This window comes from Emys orbicularis, chromosome 10 (assembly GCF_028017835.1).
Source record: "Emys orbicularis isolate rEmyOrb1 chromosome 10, rEmyOrb1.hap1, whole genome shotgun sequence".
In the NCBI taxonomy this organism is placed as follows: domain Eukaryota; kingdom Metazoa; phylum Chordata; order Testudines; family Emydidae; genus Emys; species Emys orbicularis.
The window spans coordinates 30,929,832-30,950,771 of record NC_088692.1 but is presented as its reverse complement, the minus strand read 5'-3'; the positions used below and the strand labels follow the sequence as shown (position 1 = coordinate 30,950,771).

The window sequence follows — 20,940 nt, the reverse complement described above, 5'->3', positions numbered from 1 at the left end:
TAAAATAAATTTTTAGTGTTCTTAGTCCTGCAGAGTAGTGTCAGCAGAGCTCCAGGAAAATGAGCAGAACTGTGTACCAGGTTCCAATCAGTTACACCTGTGTAAGTTTCTTAACGGCAATGGGATTGCACAAGTGGCCCTCAGGACATTATTAAGATCACATCCCTGTGGGTATCACTAAAGGCAGCATTTGGCCTGCAGAACCTGTACTACCCAGGAGGATATGTGAGGTGGGAAAAACTCAGCTTGCCTTTCAGCTCCTAAACTGAGATTGCAGGAAAAGCTCTTCCATTTGTAAACTGAACACACGGGATCAGGAAATCCATGATGCAATAAACATGGAGCCCCACAGGTGCTCTCTTTAGTATCCTTTTTTCATAGCAGAGCTGCATGGTAAGGCAGAAATTCCAAAGCTCTAACCCGAAAGCAAAATCGGCCTGTAATTCGCCTTTTCCAGTAGCTGCAAGGGTCAGGACAACATGCTAATGATCAGCTGCAGGCCTTTCTTGCCGGTAAACTTGACCAACAAGCAATTTGTGTTTTTTCCAAAGATATTGGTACAACATTAACATGCACATTTCTTTATATTAAAAAATAAATGTAAGTGTTGGGTGAAAGGTTGCCTCTGAAATTTGGGTTCCTTTCCTTTAAGGCATTAGATCAAAAGGCAGGCATCAATTTAAAAAGGAAAAATAAACTGATTTAAACCACCGCATTTTTATTTTGTACTATAAATAGAATTTCCCCATATTTCCCATTCCCTTACACAAATGAATGATACATATAGCTGAACGTAACTTTAGTCAGTAAAATATCAGTATGAGTGGCTTTTAACCATGAGGTAAGCATGACTTCAGAAGGCACCTCTGCATTAGGTTACAGTAGCATGTTTTACTACATAATATTGACATCTCTTTACATATTTCTGGTGATGTCATATGAAAATACCTCCTTTTAATCTAGGAATTACTGTATCAAATTACAATTCTTTTTGTTCCCCCTCTCCTTTGGCATTAGAGGCACTGAGGTGATAGAAGTATGTCTGAATCAGCTTTGATTAGATGTGAGTATCATGACTATGAATGAAAATGTAAATTTCATTTTTTGTGCACTTAGCTGCCTTTCTCAGATGAAGATACCATCATTCATTCAACTGTATATAATGAAAATGTCTCTCTAGATTTTCATACAAGTGGGTGGCTTACGAGGCTCCCTTTGCTGATCTGGGTCGTCTTGACCTTTTGTCTCTTTCCAGTGGCTCTTTATACAGCTTTGCCGTATCCTCTAGAGAGAAGTGCATACTTGACAAAAAACAAAAAAGGAATGTGCAACCTCTTTTCAGTTGCTAAATTTGAGAGCACATGTTAATAAACAACTTCAGAAGATGATTTTGTTCATTTTCTGTTGGCGTGAGTACCTAGGTAAGGTTGTAGTGGGGAAGAAAGGTTAATGTAATGTTGACAAATGCATTTTCCACTTCTGGCATGGCAGTGCTCTTATGCAATGGATGCAGCAAGCAGCATGACTTCATGGCAGCCTCATGTTGGACTGTGCAAAGGCTATAGCATTTCGGAAGACATAAAGGATTTGCAGCAATCTGGAATTGTAACAAGTGGTGCAGCTCTGAGCAAGCTGCTGTAAGAAAAGTTTCAATGTAGAGTGGAGGGAACATTGTAACTACTTCTTTCCAGACACCAGTACCGCCAGCTCCTGGATGGACATCTCCTTGTTCAGGTAACCATCGTACTGAGCCATGGTTAACTTTCCGCTCTTTAAGGCATCCTCAATGGAGAATTCTTGGCCAGACTTCCTGTCGAGGATCACGGAGGACTCCCCAGTAGGCCCCTTTATTGAGATCTCTTCCCAGTCGCATTCCTGGCTCTTCAGCTTGACAAACAAGCTCCATTCGATGAGGCCAAGTTTGTGAGCTTCCTCTGGCGACATCTCCTTGCCAGTGTCGGGGTCTATGACCACAATGGAGCGCCGCAAGTGGTTCTCTCTCTGTTCTCTCTTGATGGCCACTGTCTTGAGGCGGTTCTGAAGTTGCTCAATCTCTGCATCTTTTTCTCTGGATAACTTCTTGAGATCTTCCAGCTCTCTCTCCAAGGCCTGGAATCTGGCGTCCAGATTCACCCCACTGTCAGTCTGGGTCATGTTCCGTAAATCCCGAGCTTCAGTTGCTGTGAGCTCAATCTCGGACTGTAGCCTCCTTGTTTCCAGCAGAAGATTCTGCTTTTCTAGGTGGAGCTTGTGGTTTTCCTCCCTCAAGAAATCTAGCTCCTTGGAGGATTTGGAATTGTTGAACTCCACCTCAGATAGTTTGGCCTCGAGGCGGTTGACATCTGCATCCAGCTCCCTCTTCCGCCGACTCTCCTCCTCCAGGTTGCTCTTCAGCTTTTGAATCTCATATTCGGTGTCCCCTTTATCCACTTGGATTCTCTCTGAAAAGACTACTTTCTCCTTGACCTCCATCTTCTCCAATGTGAGGAGCTTCTTCCTCAGGGCTTCCAGCTCAGCCTGCAGGACTTGCCTTCGGTGCTTCTCTTCCTCCAGCTCCAGCTTGAGGAGAGAGTGTTCTTTCTCTTGCTGCGGGTCTTGCTGCAGGATCACCTTCTGTTTCACAGTTACTCTCTCCGTTGTCTCCCTCTCCTGCTGTTCCAGCTCGTTCAGCCTGACCTTCAGCCTCTGCACCTCAAGTTCGGCCTCTCTGCGGGCATGCCTCTCTTTCTCGAGCTCCTCCAGCTGGCGCTCCAACTCAGATCTCCTCCGTTGCAGCTTGCGCAGCTCTTCCCGCAGGGAGTCTATCTGCTTCAGCTCACTCTCAATGCTCTGAGAGAAGGAGTTGATCTCTGCTTTCAAGGCAGGATCTTGCTCAAACTTCACCACTTCCTGCTGGACCACTTTCTCTTTCACTTGTGAGAGTTCCTCCTCTTTCTGTCTGATCTTCTCCTCCTGGAGCAGCCTCTCCCTCTCCAAGTCAATGTGCTTCTTTTGTTCCTCTGCTAGCTGAGCTCTCAGAGACTCCACTTCCTCCCTGGTCTTGGGGTCTTCCCGGTACTGCAGTATCTCTTGGACGACTTCCTTCATCTGCACTTGAGGTTTGGTGTCTTTCAAGGTCTTAATTTCTTGCTTCAGCTGGTAGATCTCCAGATCAGCTCTCTCAATCGCTCGGGTCCGGTCTACAATTTCTTCCCGGAGTCTCTGCAATTCCTTCTCGGTCTCGGGATCAGTCTTATACTTAAAGACCTCCTTGATAATTTCTTTCACCTCCACCTGGCCGCTTCTGTTCCTCAGGTAAGCCAGCTCATTCTGGCAGCTCTTCAGCTGCTCTTCCCCACCTCGGTATCTCCTCTCCTGCTCCACCAGCTCCAGACGAAGGTTGGCTACTTCATTTTCAGCCTTGGGATCTGGGCGCACTATCTCACGTAATTTTTCTTGGACAACCACCTTAGCGTTCTCCTCCTCCAGGACCTGGATCTTTCTGAGCAGCTCAGCCTTCTCCCTCTCGTTGGAACGGCCCTTGGACTTCTCGTCTTCATACTGGCGTCGGAGCTCGTTTACTTCCCTCTCTGTTGCCAGGTCTTTCTCCACCTTCAGCACCTCCTTGACTGTGATCTTGCCCTCTGCAATGGCCCGCTCCTTCTCTAGCCGTTTCATCTTGTCCTGCAGGTAGCTGAGCTCCTCCTCTTGCTTCTGCCTCAGGGAGCTCTCCCTTTCCTTGTTCTCCTGCACCATCCGGAATTCCGCCTCCAGCTGAGGGTCATTCTGCAGTTTCACCACCTCCTTCTCAGTAACCTTCTCCTGCTCTTTGTTCTTCTCATCAGACAGCACGGTGATTTGGTGGCGCAGGAGGGTGACCTCATTTTCTCTTGCTCCTTCCTGCCTCTTGAGGTCCTCCAGCTCTTCTTTCAATTTCAGGATTTCATCTGCTTGTGCCTTGTCCTGCTCAATACGCAGGACCTCCTTAACGATATACTCCTGGCCCCCTTCCCTCCTCTCATGCTCTAGGGCTCGCAGTTTCAGATTTAGGGCCTCCAGCTCATCCTGTAGCACCTGGTTCTTGCGTTGCTCTTCTGCCAGGCTCTGCTGCATTTTGTGGCAGCTCTCATCCAGCTGAGGGTCAGGCACTTTCTTCAGCAGTTCCTTCTTCAGCACAGTTTCCTGGGGCTTCTGTTTCTGTAGATGGAGGATGTCGTTCTGGATGGTTTTGATCTCCCCCTCTAGCTGCTGTCGACGCTGACTCTCGTCATCCAGTTCTTTCATTATTTTCCAGACTTCCTCCTGCGGCCTCTCGGACTTGCTAGTCTGGACAGACTCCTGCATCACTTGTACCTCTGGCTGCTGTCATTGGAATAAAGAGTGCATGGTAAGGATAACCTTTCTCATTAGCAATTACTATTTGGTGTACCTATCTTCAGCATCTATAATGGTAAAACTACTGTGGGATAACTTCAAACTAATGGAGAGGTCCATTGGAAATGATTGAATATTGCATATTAGCAAGTACATGTCCCTCTGTTGAACTAGTGCATGGGTTCTTAACCACGGGGTCATGACCACCCCTTCCTTCTCAGCCAGACACATCTTCCATGGAGTAGTATATGTGGGAAGGGGATCTGTAGGTGGCGCTCATATGAAAACAGTTGAAAACCATTCAACTAGTGCATCTTAAGACTTACATAACACTCCCTCACACCAAATCGGGAGTGTGATGAAGTCATTGGGTGGGCTAGATTGTTCTTGATGGGTGGGCTCAAATTAGGTTCCTTCTGGGTGGTGATTTCCAGGATGTGTCACACTAGCTAGAACTATTTCTAGGTGGTGTACAACTATGTACAATTCTGCTTTATGAAATATTCTTGTAGAATAAAATTGCTTAGCATAAAGTTAATCTACTTTAATGTATGCATAAACCTCCAAAATCCTTCACTGTGGTGCAGAAGATGTGACCATCCTAAGTCACCCAGCAGCTGTGATTTTAAGAGGAGGCATCGTGCATATTTTGGAAGGTCAAGCTCCTAGCTTCATCTCTAGCTAAATCAATTCCTGCTATTTATCAGTTACCTGCCTCAGGAGATTCTGGGCAAATTCCAGGTTCTGCAGCCTCTGTTTATTGACAGCATTAACTTCAGTGAATTTAGCAGCCAGAATTGCTTCCTGTGAAACAGAAAGGCATTCAGAGAAGGAAGTGGAACTAGAGCTGTTAATCAAGAATTTCTGAATAGAAACAAAACAAATGGCGACATGCAGGATAGGTAGGGAAGGCATGGCAGGGCAACTGGGTATTTTCTCCAAACCTTCCCTCTACTGTGATCTTACTGTGTTGTGGGTTCTGTTCTATAGGTTCCATGCACAGAAATGGAGGTTACTTACCTGTAACTGAAAGTTCTTTGAGATGTGTATTCCATACGTGGGGTATGCATGCACACGATGGGTCTGAGTGTAGAATTTCTTGGAAGCAATGTCCGTTGGCCTGCATATGCTCCGTAGCTCTCCTTGTGCTCCCAACTGAGGGCATAACGTGCAGTGTGGGCTGTCACCTCTCCAGTTTCCTATTCTTACGACAGAGTAATGAATTCGCGGGTGGGTGGGTAGTGGAATACAGATTGGGACCACGCATCTCAAAAGAACCTCCAGTTACAGGTAAGTAACCGCTATTTCTTCTATGCGTGATGGTCCCTTTGTGTATTCTACACGTGGGAGATTAACTAGCAGTAGTCAAACAGGTGGTGGGTGTGAGGATGCAGAAATGATAGCTGACTGTAGTACTGCTGTCCCCATAGCCATATCCGCAGCCAAGGTCTGTTCCAGGGCATAATGTCTCACAAAGGTATGCAAAGAGCTCCAAATGGCTGCCATATCTCTAGTATGAGTATGTCTCTCAGAGATGCAGCTGAAGTAGCTTGTCCCCTGGTGGAATGAGCCTTTACCCCTTCGGGGGAGAGGAGACGGAAGGGGAATACCAGCCAGTTGGTAACAAAGGATAATTCAAAATAGATCTCAGGTTGTAAGTCTCTGCCCAATATAGGTTGACTTCTTGATCACTTTGCTATGGAAACAAATATACTTTAGATATCTTTCTAACCTCCTTTGTTCTTTGCAGATAAAAGGCTAAAGCCCTCCGAAGATCCAGAGCATGCAATCTTCTCTTCAGAGGCATGTGATTTAGGAAAAAAATACAGATAAGTGGATGACCTGACTCATAAACTACCTTGGGTATGAATCTGGGGTGGGGGCATAGAGAGACCTTTCCTTTGTAGAAGGTAGTATATGGTGGGGCCACCATAAGCTCTCTCAGTTCGCAGACTCTTCTGGCTGATATTATAGCTATCAGAAATGTCACCGTCATGGACAGATGGGTCACAGAGCATGTGGACAGTGGCTCAAAGGGAGTCTCAGTGAGAGATGATAGAACAAAATTGAGGTCCCAGGGAGATGCAAACTTCACCACGGTGGAAAGGATCTGAAAATCCCCTTCAGAAATCTAGTTGTGATGTGGGTGTGAAGATCGTATTGTTATCCATTGGAGGATGGAAAGCACTGACTACTGCTAAATGCACCTGCAGGGAACCAGATGCAATACCTGAAGACTTAAGGGTAAGTAGATACTCTAAGATGCAGCGACTCCTGCTTTGGGTGTGCGAATTTACCCCCGTGTTGCATTAGAAAATCTGGCAACGTGGGGATGTTCCTGGGAGGTCGCACTGAGAGCTTCAACAGATCCATGAACCAGAACTGTCTTAGCCAGTTGGGCGCAATCAGGATGACTCAAGCTCTGTCTCGGTAGATCTTCTGTAAAACCTATGGTATCAAAGGAATTTGAGGGAAAGCATACCCCAAGCAACCCTTCCTTGACATCAGGAGGACATCTCCCAATGAGTCTGCCCAGGACTGCTCTGGAGCAGTACTGAGGAAGCTTCCAAAAGGTCCCAAGCTGGCATTCCCCATTGAGCGAAGACATCGCTGAGAACCAAATAGTGAATCTCCCATTAGTGGTTTGCAGAAAAGTGTCTTCTCAGACAGTCCGCTAGGGAATTTTGCACCCTGGGTAAGTATGATGAAGCTGCTGATAGGGTTATGTGATGTTTGATGCATTAATTCTAGAGGGTGATTGCTTCTATGCACAAAGAGAGAGATCTCGTTCCCTCTTGCTTGTTTATATAAAATACTGTTGTCCTATGGTCTGACATTTGGATTGGGTGAGTGGGAGGAAGGCATTACAGGCCCAACAAACCATTGAGAGTTCTAGTAAGTTGTGTACATTCTGGACTCTCGGGGGGTCCAGATGCCTTGTGCCATGGGATGGTCCATGTGCACCCCCCAACCCAAGAGGGAGGCATTGGTAATGGTGGTTGCCTTGGATGTTGATGTGAGGAAAGGGGTACCTACCTGAACCTTTTCTGGTTTTGTCCATCAGACAAGACAGCCCTAATTCTTGGGCAGAATTGTGACCTTGTCATTTATGATGCCATTCTCTGGTGGGTACACTGAGAGAAGTAAGGCCTGTAGGCATTCTAGATGTAGCTTGTTGAATGGCGTCACGTGTGCATGAAAGCCATATGGCAAATGAGGGAAAGGCAAGTTCTGAGTGACATCCTGGGTCTGAGAGCGACCTGGTTATGAAAGTGCTCAAATCTTTTGAGAGGTAGTTACGCTCTTGCTGTAGTTTAGTCTAACGTGTTGCCCCTATGATGTCTATGCTCCTCATGGGGGTCAACATAGAATTTTTTTTTTTGTGATTGCCACAGACATCTAGGGACGATAAAAGGCTGAGCAGAACACAGGTTGCCTTGTGGACCTCCTTTAGGAGTTGCTTCTGAGAAGCCAGTCATCAAATATGGAAAGACTATAAATCCTTCTCTTCTCATCCAAGAGAAGATGGGGGGGAGGGGGGGAATAGCTCAGTGGTTTGAGCATTGGCCTGCTAAACCCAGGGTTATGAGTTCAGTCCTTGAGGGGGCCATTTAGGGATCTGGGGCAAAAAAAATAGTTGGGGATTGGTCCTGCTTTGAGCAGGGGGTTGGACTAGATGACCTCCTGAGGTCCCTTCCAACCCTGATATTCTATGATTCTCCAGCAGCCACAACTGGAAAAATCTTTGTAAACACGCTGGGTGTTGTGACCAGACTGAAGGGGAGGACTCTGGATTGGTAATGGTCTTGGTTGAAGAGGAACCTGAAGAACCTCCACCTGAAGGCTGGATATCTTTATGAAAATATGCATCTTTCATGTTGAGGGCTGCAAACAATGTCCTGGAATATAGATGGACCCAATAGGAGCAGGGAACTTGGATGGGGGAGAGCAAAGATGTACATCTCCCTGGAAGACATCTCCAACCATCCTGGAGTATGAGGAGAGTCCATTCCTGGAGCTGGTGGGGCCGGAGCCTCTCTGGTCACCCTTTGGCTCCTTTTGGGGCCAGATTGCTATCAGTACTGTCTGAGTTCCTGAAGTGGATGGAAGCACCAGGAGCTATCTATACCTCATCTTCACCACCGGAGCAAGTGCTGGAACCATTGGATCCATACCCTTACGTGCCGCCTCCTCCTTGTCAGGAAGATTTAGTTGGACCTAAGACCTTAGTACCTGTGCACATTGGCTCTCTTGACTCTGATAGGGTCAGGGAGGGATCCCTTCTTTTTGGGACTGGCTTATTAAGGGCAAGTCTTCTATGTCTATCTATGAAAGCGCCCCTTACTTTCCTGTGAAGCCTTTTCTTTAGGCTTATCAGACTTAGCCTCTGTTCCCAAGCTTGTGCTCAGAGAGGCACTGCATGCTGAGGGGAGTGAGGGAGGGGAGTCTCTGGCCCACATCTGTTTGGGGCTTCATTGCCTTCTCCAGGAGGTGTTTTCTGAGTCTGCTCCCGATCCTCATGAGTTCTGGGGAGAAGAGAGAAGCAGATGCTGCACTTGTCAGAAATATGAGCCTCAGCTAGGCAGTAGAGGCAGTGTTGATGTTTGTCACTCACAGAAGAGGAACGAGGGCAGGAAACAGTTTTTGAATCCTGGGACCTGGGCATAATCAGCCCGCACCGCCCTTTGTCCTGGGTTGGGAGCATGAGGAGAGCTACAGCACCTGTGCAGGCCAGCAGACAGCCATTGCGTATCCCGCGTATGGAGTACCAAGAGGGGCCATCACTCAAAGAACAATAGTTTCCCTTCCTCCAACCTGCTCTACCAAACGCGTGTAACAGGTAGGACAACTGGGGACTCATGTGGGCAACTTCAGCTGCATGGTGCAATATACGATGAAGGATGAGCTAAGATAGCCAAACAGTGGGTTATAAAGGTATAAAGTAGCTTGAAAACTTGCATGGTCTTTGTGTAGTATCTATAGCTTACACACAGTATTTTAGCCCCTAAAACCTGTCCTTCCTGCTGAAAGTCTTGTTAGGGGGAGATTTCATTGGAACAAAGTGCAAGCTCAGGTACTTTTTTCTCACCCTTCCCAAAAACCTTTGGGATGCTAGATAATTGATCCACTAATGGTGCTGAAGAATTCCCAACCCCGAATGAGGCTGAGGTCACAGAAGCGAAAATCATCGTCCGTACAATCACTGATGGCTCCTCGAAGCCATAACCCGGCCTTCGCCTCTCTCGACCCCATCACGGCTTTACCTCTTCTTTCACTTTGGCAGCTGGAGACTGGAGTCTGGGTCTCTTGTTCATGTAGCCATTCCGTCCATTTTCCATGTCGAGAATGGATCGTAACTTCTCCGCTTCCAGTTCATAGTCCTGCAGGAGAGTGGTGACGTTAGAGAGGTGAGGATGCAGGCCTCCTGACCTATGCGCCCCTTCGCTTGTGCATGGACCCAAACTTTCACCTGTCCTTACACCAACCCTTGGTCTTCTGTTAAGTAGCTAATTTAGAATGATGGGATCTACAGCAACATCAGTGAGACCTTTCTATCTCATTGGGAGTTCCAGTTCAGGCATTGCCTGTCGTGTCTATCCTGCTAATGCACCTTCGTGGTTGTATTGTGACTTTCATATGAAGTGCTTTAAAGCCACTTGTCTTCAAGAGGGGAGAATTGACCCCTTTACATATGGGGAAACTGAGACAGACATGTTAACTGATGGGACAAAGGCCACAGAGGGAGTTGCTGTGAAAGCAGGGATTGGAACTAAGCTGTCCTTACCTCCCCCGTCCTTTTGCTCCGTCACTAGGCCGCAGTGGTTTGCTTTTGGCAGCCACTGCTATCCTATCTCCTATTTGGGATCAGGAAGGAATTTCCCCCCAGGTCAGGCTGGCAGAGACCCTGGTGGGAGGTTCACCTTCCTCTGCTGCATAGGGCATGGGTCACTTGCAGGTTTAAACCAGTGTAAATGGTGGATTCTCAGTAACATTGAAGTCTTAAAACCATGATTTGAGGACTTCAGTAACTCAGCCAGAGGTTAGGGGTCTATTTCATGAGTGGGTGGGGGAGGTTCTGCGGCCTGCAATGTGCAGGAGGTCAGACTAGATGATCATGATGGTCCCTTCTGACCTTCAAGTCTCTGAGTCTATAGAGAACACCTCTAGTGACAGAATCACACTTCTTACCTTCACTGCCTGCTGGTACCGCTGGGCATCAGCAGAGACTTTCTGTACCTCCTGCTCCTTTCGTGCAATATCACCCAGCAGCGTCTATAAATGGACAAACAGCACAGGAAAAGCAAGGACCAAGCAGTATGGCATTTTAGAGGGCTCCAGTTAAAGCTACACCTAGGAGATGGTCTGAATTCTTTCCTTTGTTTCCTCAGTTCTCTGAACGTGATTTGAATGGGTGCAGCTGCCCCTCACCTATTTTCTGGCTCATTGGCGGGTTCTCCCCCCACTGGGACATGTGCCCCCCAGGGTAGTAGTCATGGGCAAAGTGAAGTAGCACTGAATAATTTTGTATTAGGGACAGCACTAGATTTCAGATTGAGATGCATTTCCAGAGCCCTACCTCTGCATTAGCTAAGCAGGAACTCTTCATCAAACGAACAAGGACTTATTAACCCCCACTGTATCCTTAACCCCTGTTGTAGCCGCTGCTTGCATCTCTCCGTGCAACAGTCCTGATCAGTGTTGGTGACTGTGAATGTGAAGTGTGGGGAAGATGTTGAGAGGCTCCCTGCAGCATATGGCTCAGAGGAGAAGGAATTACCATTTGGTTCTTCAGCTTCGTTTCCACTTGTTGAATGTTGTCCGTCTCCTGTGGCTCATAGTTCGGAATGTTACAAAGGAACTGGTTGACTTCATTGTAGCCGGAGCGATAGGTGGAATAGGATGACTTTGCTTTCTGCAGGGTCTGAGATCTGCAGGGGGGATATGAGATGTAATACTTCCCAAGCTAGTGCAGTTTCTGCAAATGTCTCTGGCCCCACCCTCTCAGAGACACAAATTTGGGGCCTGAGTTTTCCCCCAGGAGGAGTCATCTTCTGCAGGTTCCTACGTAGTATTTCCTAGGAGGTCTTCAGGTCATGTTAAAACATGCTGTGGTTTTATACTCCTTCCTCCACTTGCAGTTCTAAGCAATGGTGCATCCTAGGTCAGGGAGGAGGGTTGTGAAATTCAGCTGTGCTGTATATAACAAAGCACTCCATACAGTGCCCATCTCTCACCAGTCTATCAGGGACCGCAAGCACCAACAGTTAGTGTGGTTTGACAATGATTAGCTCTGAGGATGCGGTGGAATCCACAGTGACATTGGAATATAACTATCGATAGGCATGGTGGCATACAATGTGCCTGTCCAAAAAAGGTCTGTGTCCTGAGAAACTTAGAATCTAAAGATGTGCATGTAATACAGCACAGATCTGACTAAGTCAAAGCAAGCAATGGGGTGGGGCCAGAACAGACCGTGTCATTGCCTAGTTGGGTATTAAGAATTGGGTGGTGGAGTATGTGGCAAGCAAGTGCTTGGAGGTTATGTCAGGCATCTGGCACAGCGTGAAGGTGGATGGGTAGTGGAGAGTGGGTGAAAGAGGAAAGGAGTGCGGGTGGAGTGTAGGTAAAGGAAGTAGGAGGTGGGTAAGGACAAATGCGTGCAAAGCCCTGAAGGGGGCTTGATCTTGATGTGGAAGGGAAATGAAGGCCAGTGAAGGGAGGAAACCTAGTCAGAGGCAGGAGGGAGAGGCTGTGCTGGAGGGGAATTCATTCATCCTTTCTTCAGCCCTTGTGGATAAAATGGCCAGTCTTGTAACAACTCCAGTCTCCACTACGAGAGCACTTAGCACCAAAGGCCACCCAGATCTGCTCAGCCTACACATGCTGAAGAACCATCCATGCCTCCTTCCCTAGACCTGTAATGCCAAACTCCCATCAGCTCTAGATGCACCCATGTTGTTCACCCATCCCTGTATCCCTAGGGACCATACTGCAATTCCTCCAGACTTGATTCCATTCCTATCAGTTGTGTTCTGTTGTAAAAACCCATGTGCTAGGAGACGAGGGACTCCCTCTCCTAACCTGTATCTCCAGTGCTCAGCCAACAGCCTGTCCTGGACCCTCACCTGTGGTCAATTTGCTTGCTGAGGTTGTTGAAGCGCTGGTTGAGTTTGTGGAGCTCAGCTTCCTGACGTTCGAGGTCGGGGCAGTGCTCCTGAAAGCGGCTGGCAAGGGTGCTGGAGCACGTCTTTGTTTTTTGCAAATTCTGCTCTGCCTCATTAAGCAGAGCCCTCTTGGACTGCAGTTCCATGCCCATGGCCTGGAATGGGAGTAGGAGAACGACAGGGTTGTTAGACAGATCCTAGGCTTTCACCAAGTATTTCTTTGACATAGCTTAGCTACAGTTCTAGCTTTAAAGAAAGAAGTTCGCTGGTCACTCATGAGTGTTCCTTGCATTCCTACTCCTCTAACCCTTTCACCCCTGAATTCTTTGCTACCCCATGCAATTGTACCCAGATCATGACTCATAGGATGAGGGGAATGGCAAATATTACTTCAGTTAGGAAAGGTTTGGCTCAGTGCAAGATTTCGCCAGTATACAGGATCCTTCTTTTGATCGAAGTGATGCACTGCTTCCCAGCCCTGCAAAGACCATGGATGCAAAGCAAGAAGGAAGAGTGCTAGGCCTGCTTCCAGTGCAATGGGTGTGGTGCTCTGCATGAGAGTGCCCTTCTGTTCCAGCAGCACCCGGCGTCGGCATTGCAGGCCATGTTGGAGGATGGCCAGGCTTGTGCTAATGCTGCAGATGGTGCTGTGTCCTGGCTGTGGAAGGGTGACACTCAGGCCCCAGGCCTGGGGATTCTAGACAAAGGCTAGGAGCCGTCCAGTAGATCTGTTGGGGAGGAAACCACCTCTCTCTTGTCCTGACTTCCCCCTTTTCTTAATTTTTAAGGTAACAGTGTTTGTGAAAAGTGCTGAAGATTTAAGTCCTTCGTCCCTGTCACTGCAATAGCTTTTGCATGCTTGCCTGCACCCTGTTCCCGAGAGACAGACTCTAGAGGCTGTCAGGCACGGGCCCATTGAGTTCTTGGCCTTTCCATTGAGCTTACCCACAAGGATGTAGATTGGGACCTAGAGGTCGCTACTTAACCGAGTGGTCCCTGAGCCATTCTGTCATCCGAATTCCAGTGGTAGCCCTATAGTCAAATCAGTAGTGCTTGCCAGGCATTAGAATTTTGGTTTGGTGAGTTAGGGGCGTTCATTTAAGGGATGCACATTGGTGGCAATGAGGCACGGACCATCCCTGTGCATGATTACCTTGTGCTGAGAATCCCTTGTGCTCCAATGAAGTTTGTACAGAGACCACCCATTGTCAAGCAATCTCCTGTCTCAGGACTGCAGACACATTGATGAAAATGGAACGAGTCCAAGTCTTCTCCACCTTTGTTGAAGATCATCTCCACTAACCCATTGGTGTTTTGGTTGGTCCCTTGATCAGATACCTGGGCCAGGTTTTCTAGTGTATATCTGTTTATTGAGCATGTCAATATGTTAGAGAACTGGCTGAAGAAACCACTTACCAAGAGCTCCTCTTTCTTATGATCTAGGGCCCCCAAGTCCTCTGGCACAGTATCCTCTATCACCAGTTTGTTTTCATATGCAGACAGCAGGTCTCTGCCTTGCTGAAGGCTCTTCTCAAGGCGATTGGCCACATCCACCCTGTAAATACAAGAAGAATGTTACTGCATTCCCACGCTACCGCTGAAAAGTCTGCATTAAGCCCGGCGGAAGCCATAACATACTTTTCCTGGGCAGCACCGAGCAGCTGGACCACTTGGTCGTACTTCTTATTAGTGTCCTCTACCTTGTTCCTCACCAAGGTGGCATTGCCAGTGTTGGGCACTGTGTCAATAAAGGCCTCACACTCCTGGATCTTCTTTGCTTTCTCAGGCTCGATGCATCGGACCTCATTGGAGATGTTCTGCAATGAGAAGAAAGTCCTTACAGCCACTGAACAGGGCTCTAGCCACCAGATGACGAACAAGGCAGCAGCTCCTGGCTGCCTTGGGCCAGCAGGGAGGTTTGCACTAGCCCCTGTTCCAGCTATGGGGGGAGGATTTTGTGCCAGGTGGGTCTCAGCCTGTAGAGACAAGGTGATGTTTCTTGAGGGCATTTTGGGTCAAACAGCAGCATGTTGCTCTAGGATGGCATTTCTTTGTAGGATCATGCCATTGTGATGCAGGGATGAAACTGCAAACTGTGTTAAGGGTTTTGGACCCACACATCCAATGTTCCCTCATCCACCCTATTTTAACATTCAAGACTCTGTCCCCTCCATTCACTCTACCTCTATCCCACTAATATTCTTTCCTTACACTGAGGCCCTTAAAGAATAGCCCCTAGCTGTTATGGCCACTTCATCTTACTGGGTGTTTGCTTTCTGACCCCATCACGGTGGGAAGAGAGATCTGAATTTCCTGCCAAGACAATGACAGGGGTCTCATCACTCAGAGCAAGAAGCTTGGCTTGCTTTGTATATTCAAGGAATATGCCAGGGCTGTTAGTGGAAAAGGAGAAACCATCTAATTGCATGCAAGCAATGATGCTTTTGAGAACTGGTGCATGAGGAGCAATTGCATCCAAGAATAGTGACGTTTTGGTACCTTTCCTTTTCTTTCCTAATACAGGGAGAGGGGTTTTTATGGAGTTAAGCTTGCAGCTGTGCATTGGCAGCCATGAGGTTGGTAGCTGAATAAACAGACATTCAAATTACCCTTAATAGTCTTAGGGCGATTCCCTAGCTGGCTTTTCTGCTGTGGTGTTTCCTGTACTGAGGTTACTTTCATGGCTCTTGCTACAGTAATTAGCCTATGAGGTGGGCAAATGACCTTCCCTACCTTCTTCTCCATGTCTGTTACCTTAAGGTCCTTTGAGCGCTCAGCACTGTCCTGCACTGCCCTGCTATGCTCCAGTGGGGGGCGTAGGTTTGCTGTTATTGCCTTCTCCTGCTTATCTAGGTCGCTGTTCACTTTCTCTAGTCCTGCTAGCAGCTGGCGCACCTGTATGGATGCAGCATCTAGATGACCAGAGGATGTTGGGTTAGAGGCCATGGGAAGTAGGGGCTGGGCTAGACCCAGACACAGAGAGAGAGAGAGCTCGGTGAAAACCAAAACCCCAGCTCCCACTATTGCAATCCTGCCCCCAACCCTTGGACCTTGGGGCTATTAGAAATGTGCATCGTAGCTTGGTGGCTCCAGTCCGTTTTTTGATGCTGCTCCATGGCCAGCACAAAACAAGCCATTGCAGGAGGTGCTTCGCCATGCACAGCTGGGGTTCACCATACAGCTGAGGCACAGAGACTAAGTGACCTGCCTGACTCCCTGTTCCAGCAACGCCATCCCATTATTCCTGTGAGAAGAAAATAAGCTGGGCACTAGCGCCAGCTGTGGCAGCTACTTTATCCCATTTTACATTTGAAGAGGACAGAAGTGCTGGGAGCTGTCAGATGTCCATATAGCTTCAGCTAAGGAAGCGACTGACTACAAACCAAACTATCTTCCGGCAGGATGAAGAGAAGGAGAAATCTCTTGCAGGTCCTGGCCAAGAACCTACGGAGGACCACGTGACCCAAGAATGGAAGCCAGAACCCACTGCCACCGGTTCAAACCGAGCTCCCAATATGCTTTGGTGCTCCGACCCTAGGACTCTGCAAAGGCTTTGTCAAAAGGATCCAGGTGTGAAGACTCACCTCCAATGCCGTCAGCCTTCAGCCCTTCATAGCGTTGCTGTAATGCATTCTTGCTGCTGGCTGTCTTCTGCTTCACACTCTGATACTGACTGGCAATGCTACACAATGAGACAGTGTGTGAATTGAGGTTAGGGCCTGTTCCTTCACCCTTTAAGTGCCATATGCATCCAGTTAGTCAGAAACATCAGGACTGTCACCCAGGTGCCAGTTAACCTATTGCCCCTGCCATATGGGAGAGCATTTCACCATAACCAAGGGACTTCTCCTAGTCACAAGGGTGCATCTCCCTCTCTGGACAAAGCCCTGGATGGTGGTAGCATGACCCAACCACTGTTGTTCAGCTGCACTCAGCCCCTAAGGGTGGGCAAATCTGGTGTCCTTTCCAGTCCCCATGCAGAGGAAGTGGAGAAAGGGGCTACCTTGAATTGCTCTTTTGCAACCTGGCTCTGGTGCTGGTGGATGGGCAGAGCAGGGCTATTGGGTTCTGGAAAGAGCCACCACTTCCTCCCTTGGCAATAGCAGGGTTGCCATACGATGGAGACTTGGAGGGCTGTGAGGGGAATGTAGGACAGTCCCACTAACCCCTGCTCTGTTGAAACAGCCCCTGAATCTGCCCGGCGGTGTCTGTATTTGTAGCACTAAGTGTGAATGGTCATGGAGCACATCTGAATTCTGGTCACGTGCCACCTGATGCATGCTGGGCATATGCTAAGAAGCTGCTGCAGCTCACAAAGTGCTTTATCAAGGAAGGTCAGCATCCTTATCTCCATTTTCCACAGAGAGAGAGCAGCCTTGACTACTGAGGAGCTAAGTATATTGAACAGCTTCTTGCTGCGTTTATCTCTCGGGACAGGAAGGGTTTAGGTTTCAGAAGAGCTGCGAGGACAAACTGCCTTGGTCAGGCCTTAACCCCAGAGCCTGGCCCAGTGAAGCACTTTCCACCCCTGTGCATTCATTTCTATGATTCCGTGTTGCTTTGGTGCAGAAAGAGCAAAGTGCTACCCACGTGTGTCTTAAGCTCAGCGGGAAGGAGAAGGTCCAGTCACACCCTAGCTCAGGCTACACTGAAAAGGGGCCTGACCGCACGTACTTGTCAGTGAGAGCTAGCGCTTCGGGGTCTGTGGGAGGAATCATGAAGCAGACCCCCGGGATGCAGATCTTGTTTCCTGAGTTGTCTGTTACATCCCAGATGTCACCGTTGTTCTTAGTCAGGGTGTATCGGGCTCCACGGGTAACCTGGCCCTAGGGCAGAAACCAGTTACAACTGCCAGTCAGTTAATAACTACCACTGCTCTGGTCTAGTGCACGCCGACCTGGGAGGGACACAGGCCTGGGTGGGGCCCTGTCTGGCCATCCTGGCTAACGCGCAGCCCTACGGCTTTTCACAGGCAGGCATGTGTTCCCACCCCCACCATCAGGTGGGTAGTAGAGGTTCTTAGAGAAAATATAGCTGTTGTTCCCCTTTGGGGGTGGTTTGACCAACTTGCCTGCTTGTAGGTTATAAGCCAATGCACATACAGAGCTGCTAGCACCATCCCGTATGAGCAGCCACACTACTGCCAACTCTGCAATCCTCAGAGTACCTCTGTGCAGCCAAGGGTGTGTTGAGCTTCCTTCAACAAACTCTAAATGGCAACAGTGAGCCTCAGGCCCCCTACCTTTCCCTGGTCCCTCCTCTGCTTGCTAGCAGGAGAAACGGCCCTTGGGTCTAGCTGCTAATCTCATCTGGATGTGGGATGGGTTAGATACAGAGTGCTTATCTTCAAACCCTGCATGTGGACCACATAAGCCCCTTCAGGATACCACCACCCTTAATCCTCCCAGTCCTGCTCCTTCTCCCTGCTTGTATCACTTTACAAGGGCTCGTTACACCAAGGAAACTCCAATGTGAGGATGGGGTTGGGGCAGCATAATGCAAATAAACTCCCTTAAAGGGGCTAGTTGGGGCTGGCAGGCTACAGCCCTGCCTTTTGTTTCTGTGCTGTTCATTTCCTTTCCTAAATTGCAGGCTTGTGGCTACGGCATGGGTAATCTCACTCCCCTGCTCTAACAGGGTTGCTTTGCTTCTGTCATCCTGTGCACTAGCTCCTCCAGCATTGCTGTCACATGGCACTCAGGCAGCAGCATGTGCAAAGGATCATGGTGGAATTTATATTAGCAAAATGCCTGGCAAAGGGACACAGAGAGGTGCTTGGGGGTTGAGTTTAATTAGTCACAAAAGGTGCCTGCGCCCTGTTGTTATCCTGGACTGGGCTACAACCACCAGGAAGCTGCACAGCTTCTAAATGTGACAGAACAGCCAACCTAGGAGTGCTCCACAGGCTACAGGTCAAGGAGGCTCCAACTTCAGGAGGCTCCTCATACAATCTAGTGTCTGTCTTGAATCCCATAGAATCTCTGTAGGAGAAATGACCCTCAAGGCTAGTTGTGTCTAGCTGCTGTCACAAGCCACCGTCCTCCCCTGCCACATCTCCTCTCTTTTCCGGGCAGGGCCAAGGCCTTGGCCAGAATAAGTTATATTTTAATACCTACGCACCAGGAAAACTCTCATTCTTAACCAGGTTCCCATTGAGTGGGAGGCATGGAATGGGTGAGACATTTTCCCTGCAGGGCCGCGCCCCCCCCCCCCCCCTTGTAGCCCCAGGATCCGGTTGTCGGAGGGAAGGTTTACCTCCTCGCCTTCGTAGTCACAGAGCGCCTCCACAGGTATAGGCTTGAGCGGGCTCTCCCGGCGGTACTTCAGAGGCAGCACCTGCAGGCTGTGCGTCTGCAGGGACTTCACCACTGCCTCGTACTTGTCCAAGGCCTTCTCCTGGTCCTATGGGGGAAAGGAAAAGCTGTGACGAGGTGGGAGGTTTAAAAATGTGACGCTGCCACCCGTGGACCACCACAGCGCTGTGCATGTGGCATGTTGGCCATGGAAGGGAGACCTTTAGCGCCTGAATGGGCCATGGAGACAGCTGCTGGGACAGCCTGAAATGCTCCCTCGGGCCCTGGCTGACAGAGCTGATTTGTAAAGCCTGGGCATCATCTCATCTACTCTGGCCCTTTTAAAAGAGATGTTTGGTGTTGAATATTCACAATGCAAAATGTCAAGAAATATGAATACATTCTCCTCAACAGTGATTCCTTCCATCCACAGAGGCTGAGGTGCTGTTCAGGACTCAGTCTCCTGCTGGCATTTCCTATTTCCACAGGTAAGAGGCGCTACTGCTGCCCCTGGGCACTGAGCAGAGGACGTGAGCAACCTGAAGGGGAAAATGCGCTTGTCTGCTCTTTCCTCCCCTTAACTGCTGTGTGCCATTGCAGCAGACGAGAAGTGCAAAGGAAATGCTTGTGATGTCAGTGGGGGAGGAGGGCTTGTTGGGGAGAGGGAACAAGAGGAGGGACAAATATGAACTTGTCTTTGTTATTTAGCAGTCACCAGTAACGCAAACATTGAGGGAATGTGTAATAAGTGAGGTGTGACAGCCAGGGGCCCAGTGCCACCTAGGGAAATAGTGGGGTGGGACCAGTACAAATACGGCCCCAACCAGTAAACTTCTCTAAGGACATGTCCGTGACCAATTATCAGAAAGAAAGTTTGCTCGCTGGGTCCTAGCACCTTCCCCACCCAGGATCATATGCTTACCCTCAGCCCCGGCCCCCAACACTTGGGACCAGCACTGAACCAGAGGCTGGAGAGGGATCTGGGGGGGTTGTCTGGTTTGGGGGCATGGGGAAGGAGGAGGATGGCTGGCTGCCTGCACTGGGGTGGCGGCATGTCCATTACTGCTTGTGTTGGCTGTGCAGCGCTCCGGCCTGGGAGCAGCCCAGCTGCTCTGCCTGGCTTTTCCCTGGGTGGGTGGCTCTGTGGACTAACGTTTCCCTTGGAGTGGTTCTGCCAAGTCCCGTGACAATCTAATGATGCTCCCAACCTGAGCAAGTACGAGTATGATGGGAGAATCCCAACAGTTCAGCCCCACGCTCCCTCGTCTTGTCATGAAAGATGTAGTAGCAGGCCACAGGGGAAGAGAGGGTGTGGCCAGCACAGAACAATAAATAGGTGAATGCAGAGGGACAGAAGTGTCCAGGCCCCAGCGCCTGCCGTGGGCAGAGACTGGACAGCCCACCAGCCTGCCTGCACCCTTCTAGGCAGCACCTGCTCTAATGCGACAAAGGTTCTTCCCATCACCAAGGCCGGTGTCGTGCTCGTCCGTTACTGTGCTGCTACTCACATCCAGCTCCCTGAGAAGCGACTCTAGCTGGTATCTGTCCTTGAAGTCAGGGTTGTATTTCTGGTCCAGGTCTGTGTTCACCTTCTTCAACAGCTCCTGGGCATCCGTAGCATTCTTTTGGAACTGCCGGAAAGCGAAGCAAGACTCTTGTTTAAAAGAGAGCCCCCAGCTGGCAGAGAGATCAGACCCCTGCATGGGCTCACTACAGGTGGGTGCTGTGTCCCCTCTGAGCGGCGGGGGGGGGGGGGGGCGGCCTGCGAGGTTGGACCAGGGCCGAGTGAGCCCCAGGGCAACGGTGCGTGGGGGTGGGGTGGTTCCTTTGTAGCCCCACCCAGCACTTCCTCTGCTCAATGCTCGTTGGGGGTGGTTGAGAATCTTGCCCTGTCTTTTCACGTCTCCCCAGCGTTGGGCTGATGCTCTTTGGTACTAGGCTGGAGGAGTCATGCAGGAAGAGTCCCAAGTGCCCTGCAGGCGCTGAGCCACTTTTTCTCAGTAATCCCCCCTGCCCCCAAGGGGTAGACACCTGAGCATCCATCTTGTCTGTTTAAACATCCCAGCGTGGCTCATTCCTCCGGGTGTTAGCACACCTAGGCCCCTGCTCTTGCTCTGCCTGTCCCCCAA

At 49.2% G+C, this 20,940-nt stretch overlaps 2 protein-coding genes across 2 annotated transcripts in view; both read right to left on the bottom strand.

The window, feature by feature from the left end:
- Positions 1-20,940, bottom strand: part of ROGDI (rogdi atypical leucine zipper) — a 177,691-nt gene that overhangs the window by 117,430 nt on the left and 39,321 nt on the right. The window lies entirely within an intron of this gene.
- The window catches only part of PPL (periplakin), a 53,278-nt gene continuing 34,015 nt past the window's right edge, over positions 1,678-20,940 (bottom strand). The window contains exons 10-22 of the mRNA XM_065412018.1: positions 20,320-20,442; positions 18,774-18,920; positions 17,193-17,344; positions 16,103-16,200; positions 15,273-15,430; positions 14,157-14,335; positions 13,935-14,073; positions 12,480-12,673; positions 11,132-11,282; positions 10,543-10,626; positions 9,618-9,734; positions 5,065-5,157; positions 1,678-4,341 (exon numbers count right to left, since the gene is read on the bottom strand). Coding sequence (XP_065268090.1) covers positions 1,678-4,341; positions 5,065-5,157; positions 9,618-9,734; positions 10,543-10,626; positions 11,132-11,282; positions 12,480-12,673; positions 13,935-14,073; positions 14,157-14,335; positions 15,273-15,430; positions 16,103-16,200; positions 17,193-17,344; positions 18,774-18,920; positions 20,320-20,442 — 4,299 coding nt within the window. The remainder of the gene's footprint in view (positions 4,342-5,064; positions 5,158-9,617; positions 9,735-10,542; positions 10,627-11,131; positions 11,283-12,479; positions 12,674-13,934; positions 14,074-14,156; positions 14,336-15,272; positions 15,431-16,102; positions 16,201-17,192; positions 17,345-18,773; positions 18,921-20,319; positions 20,443-20,940) is intronic.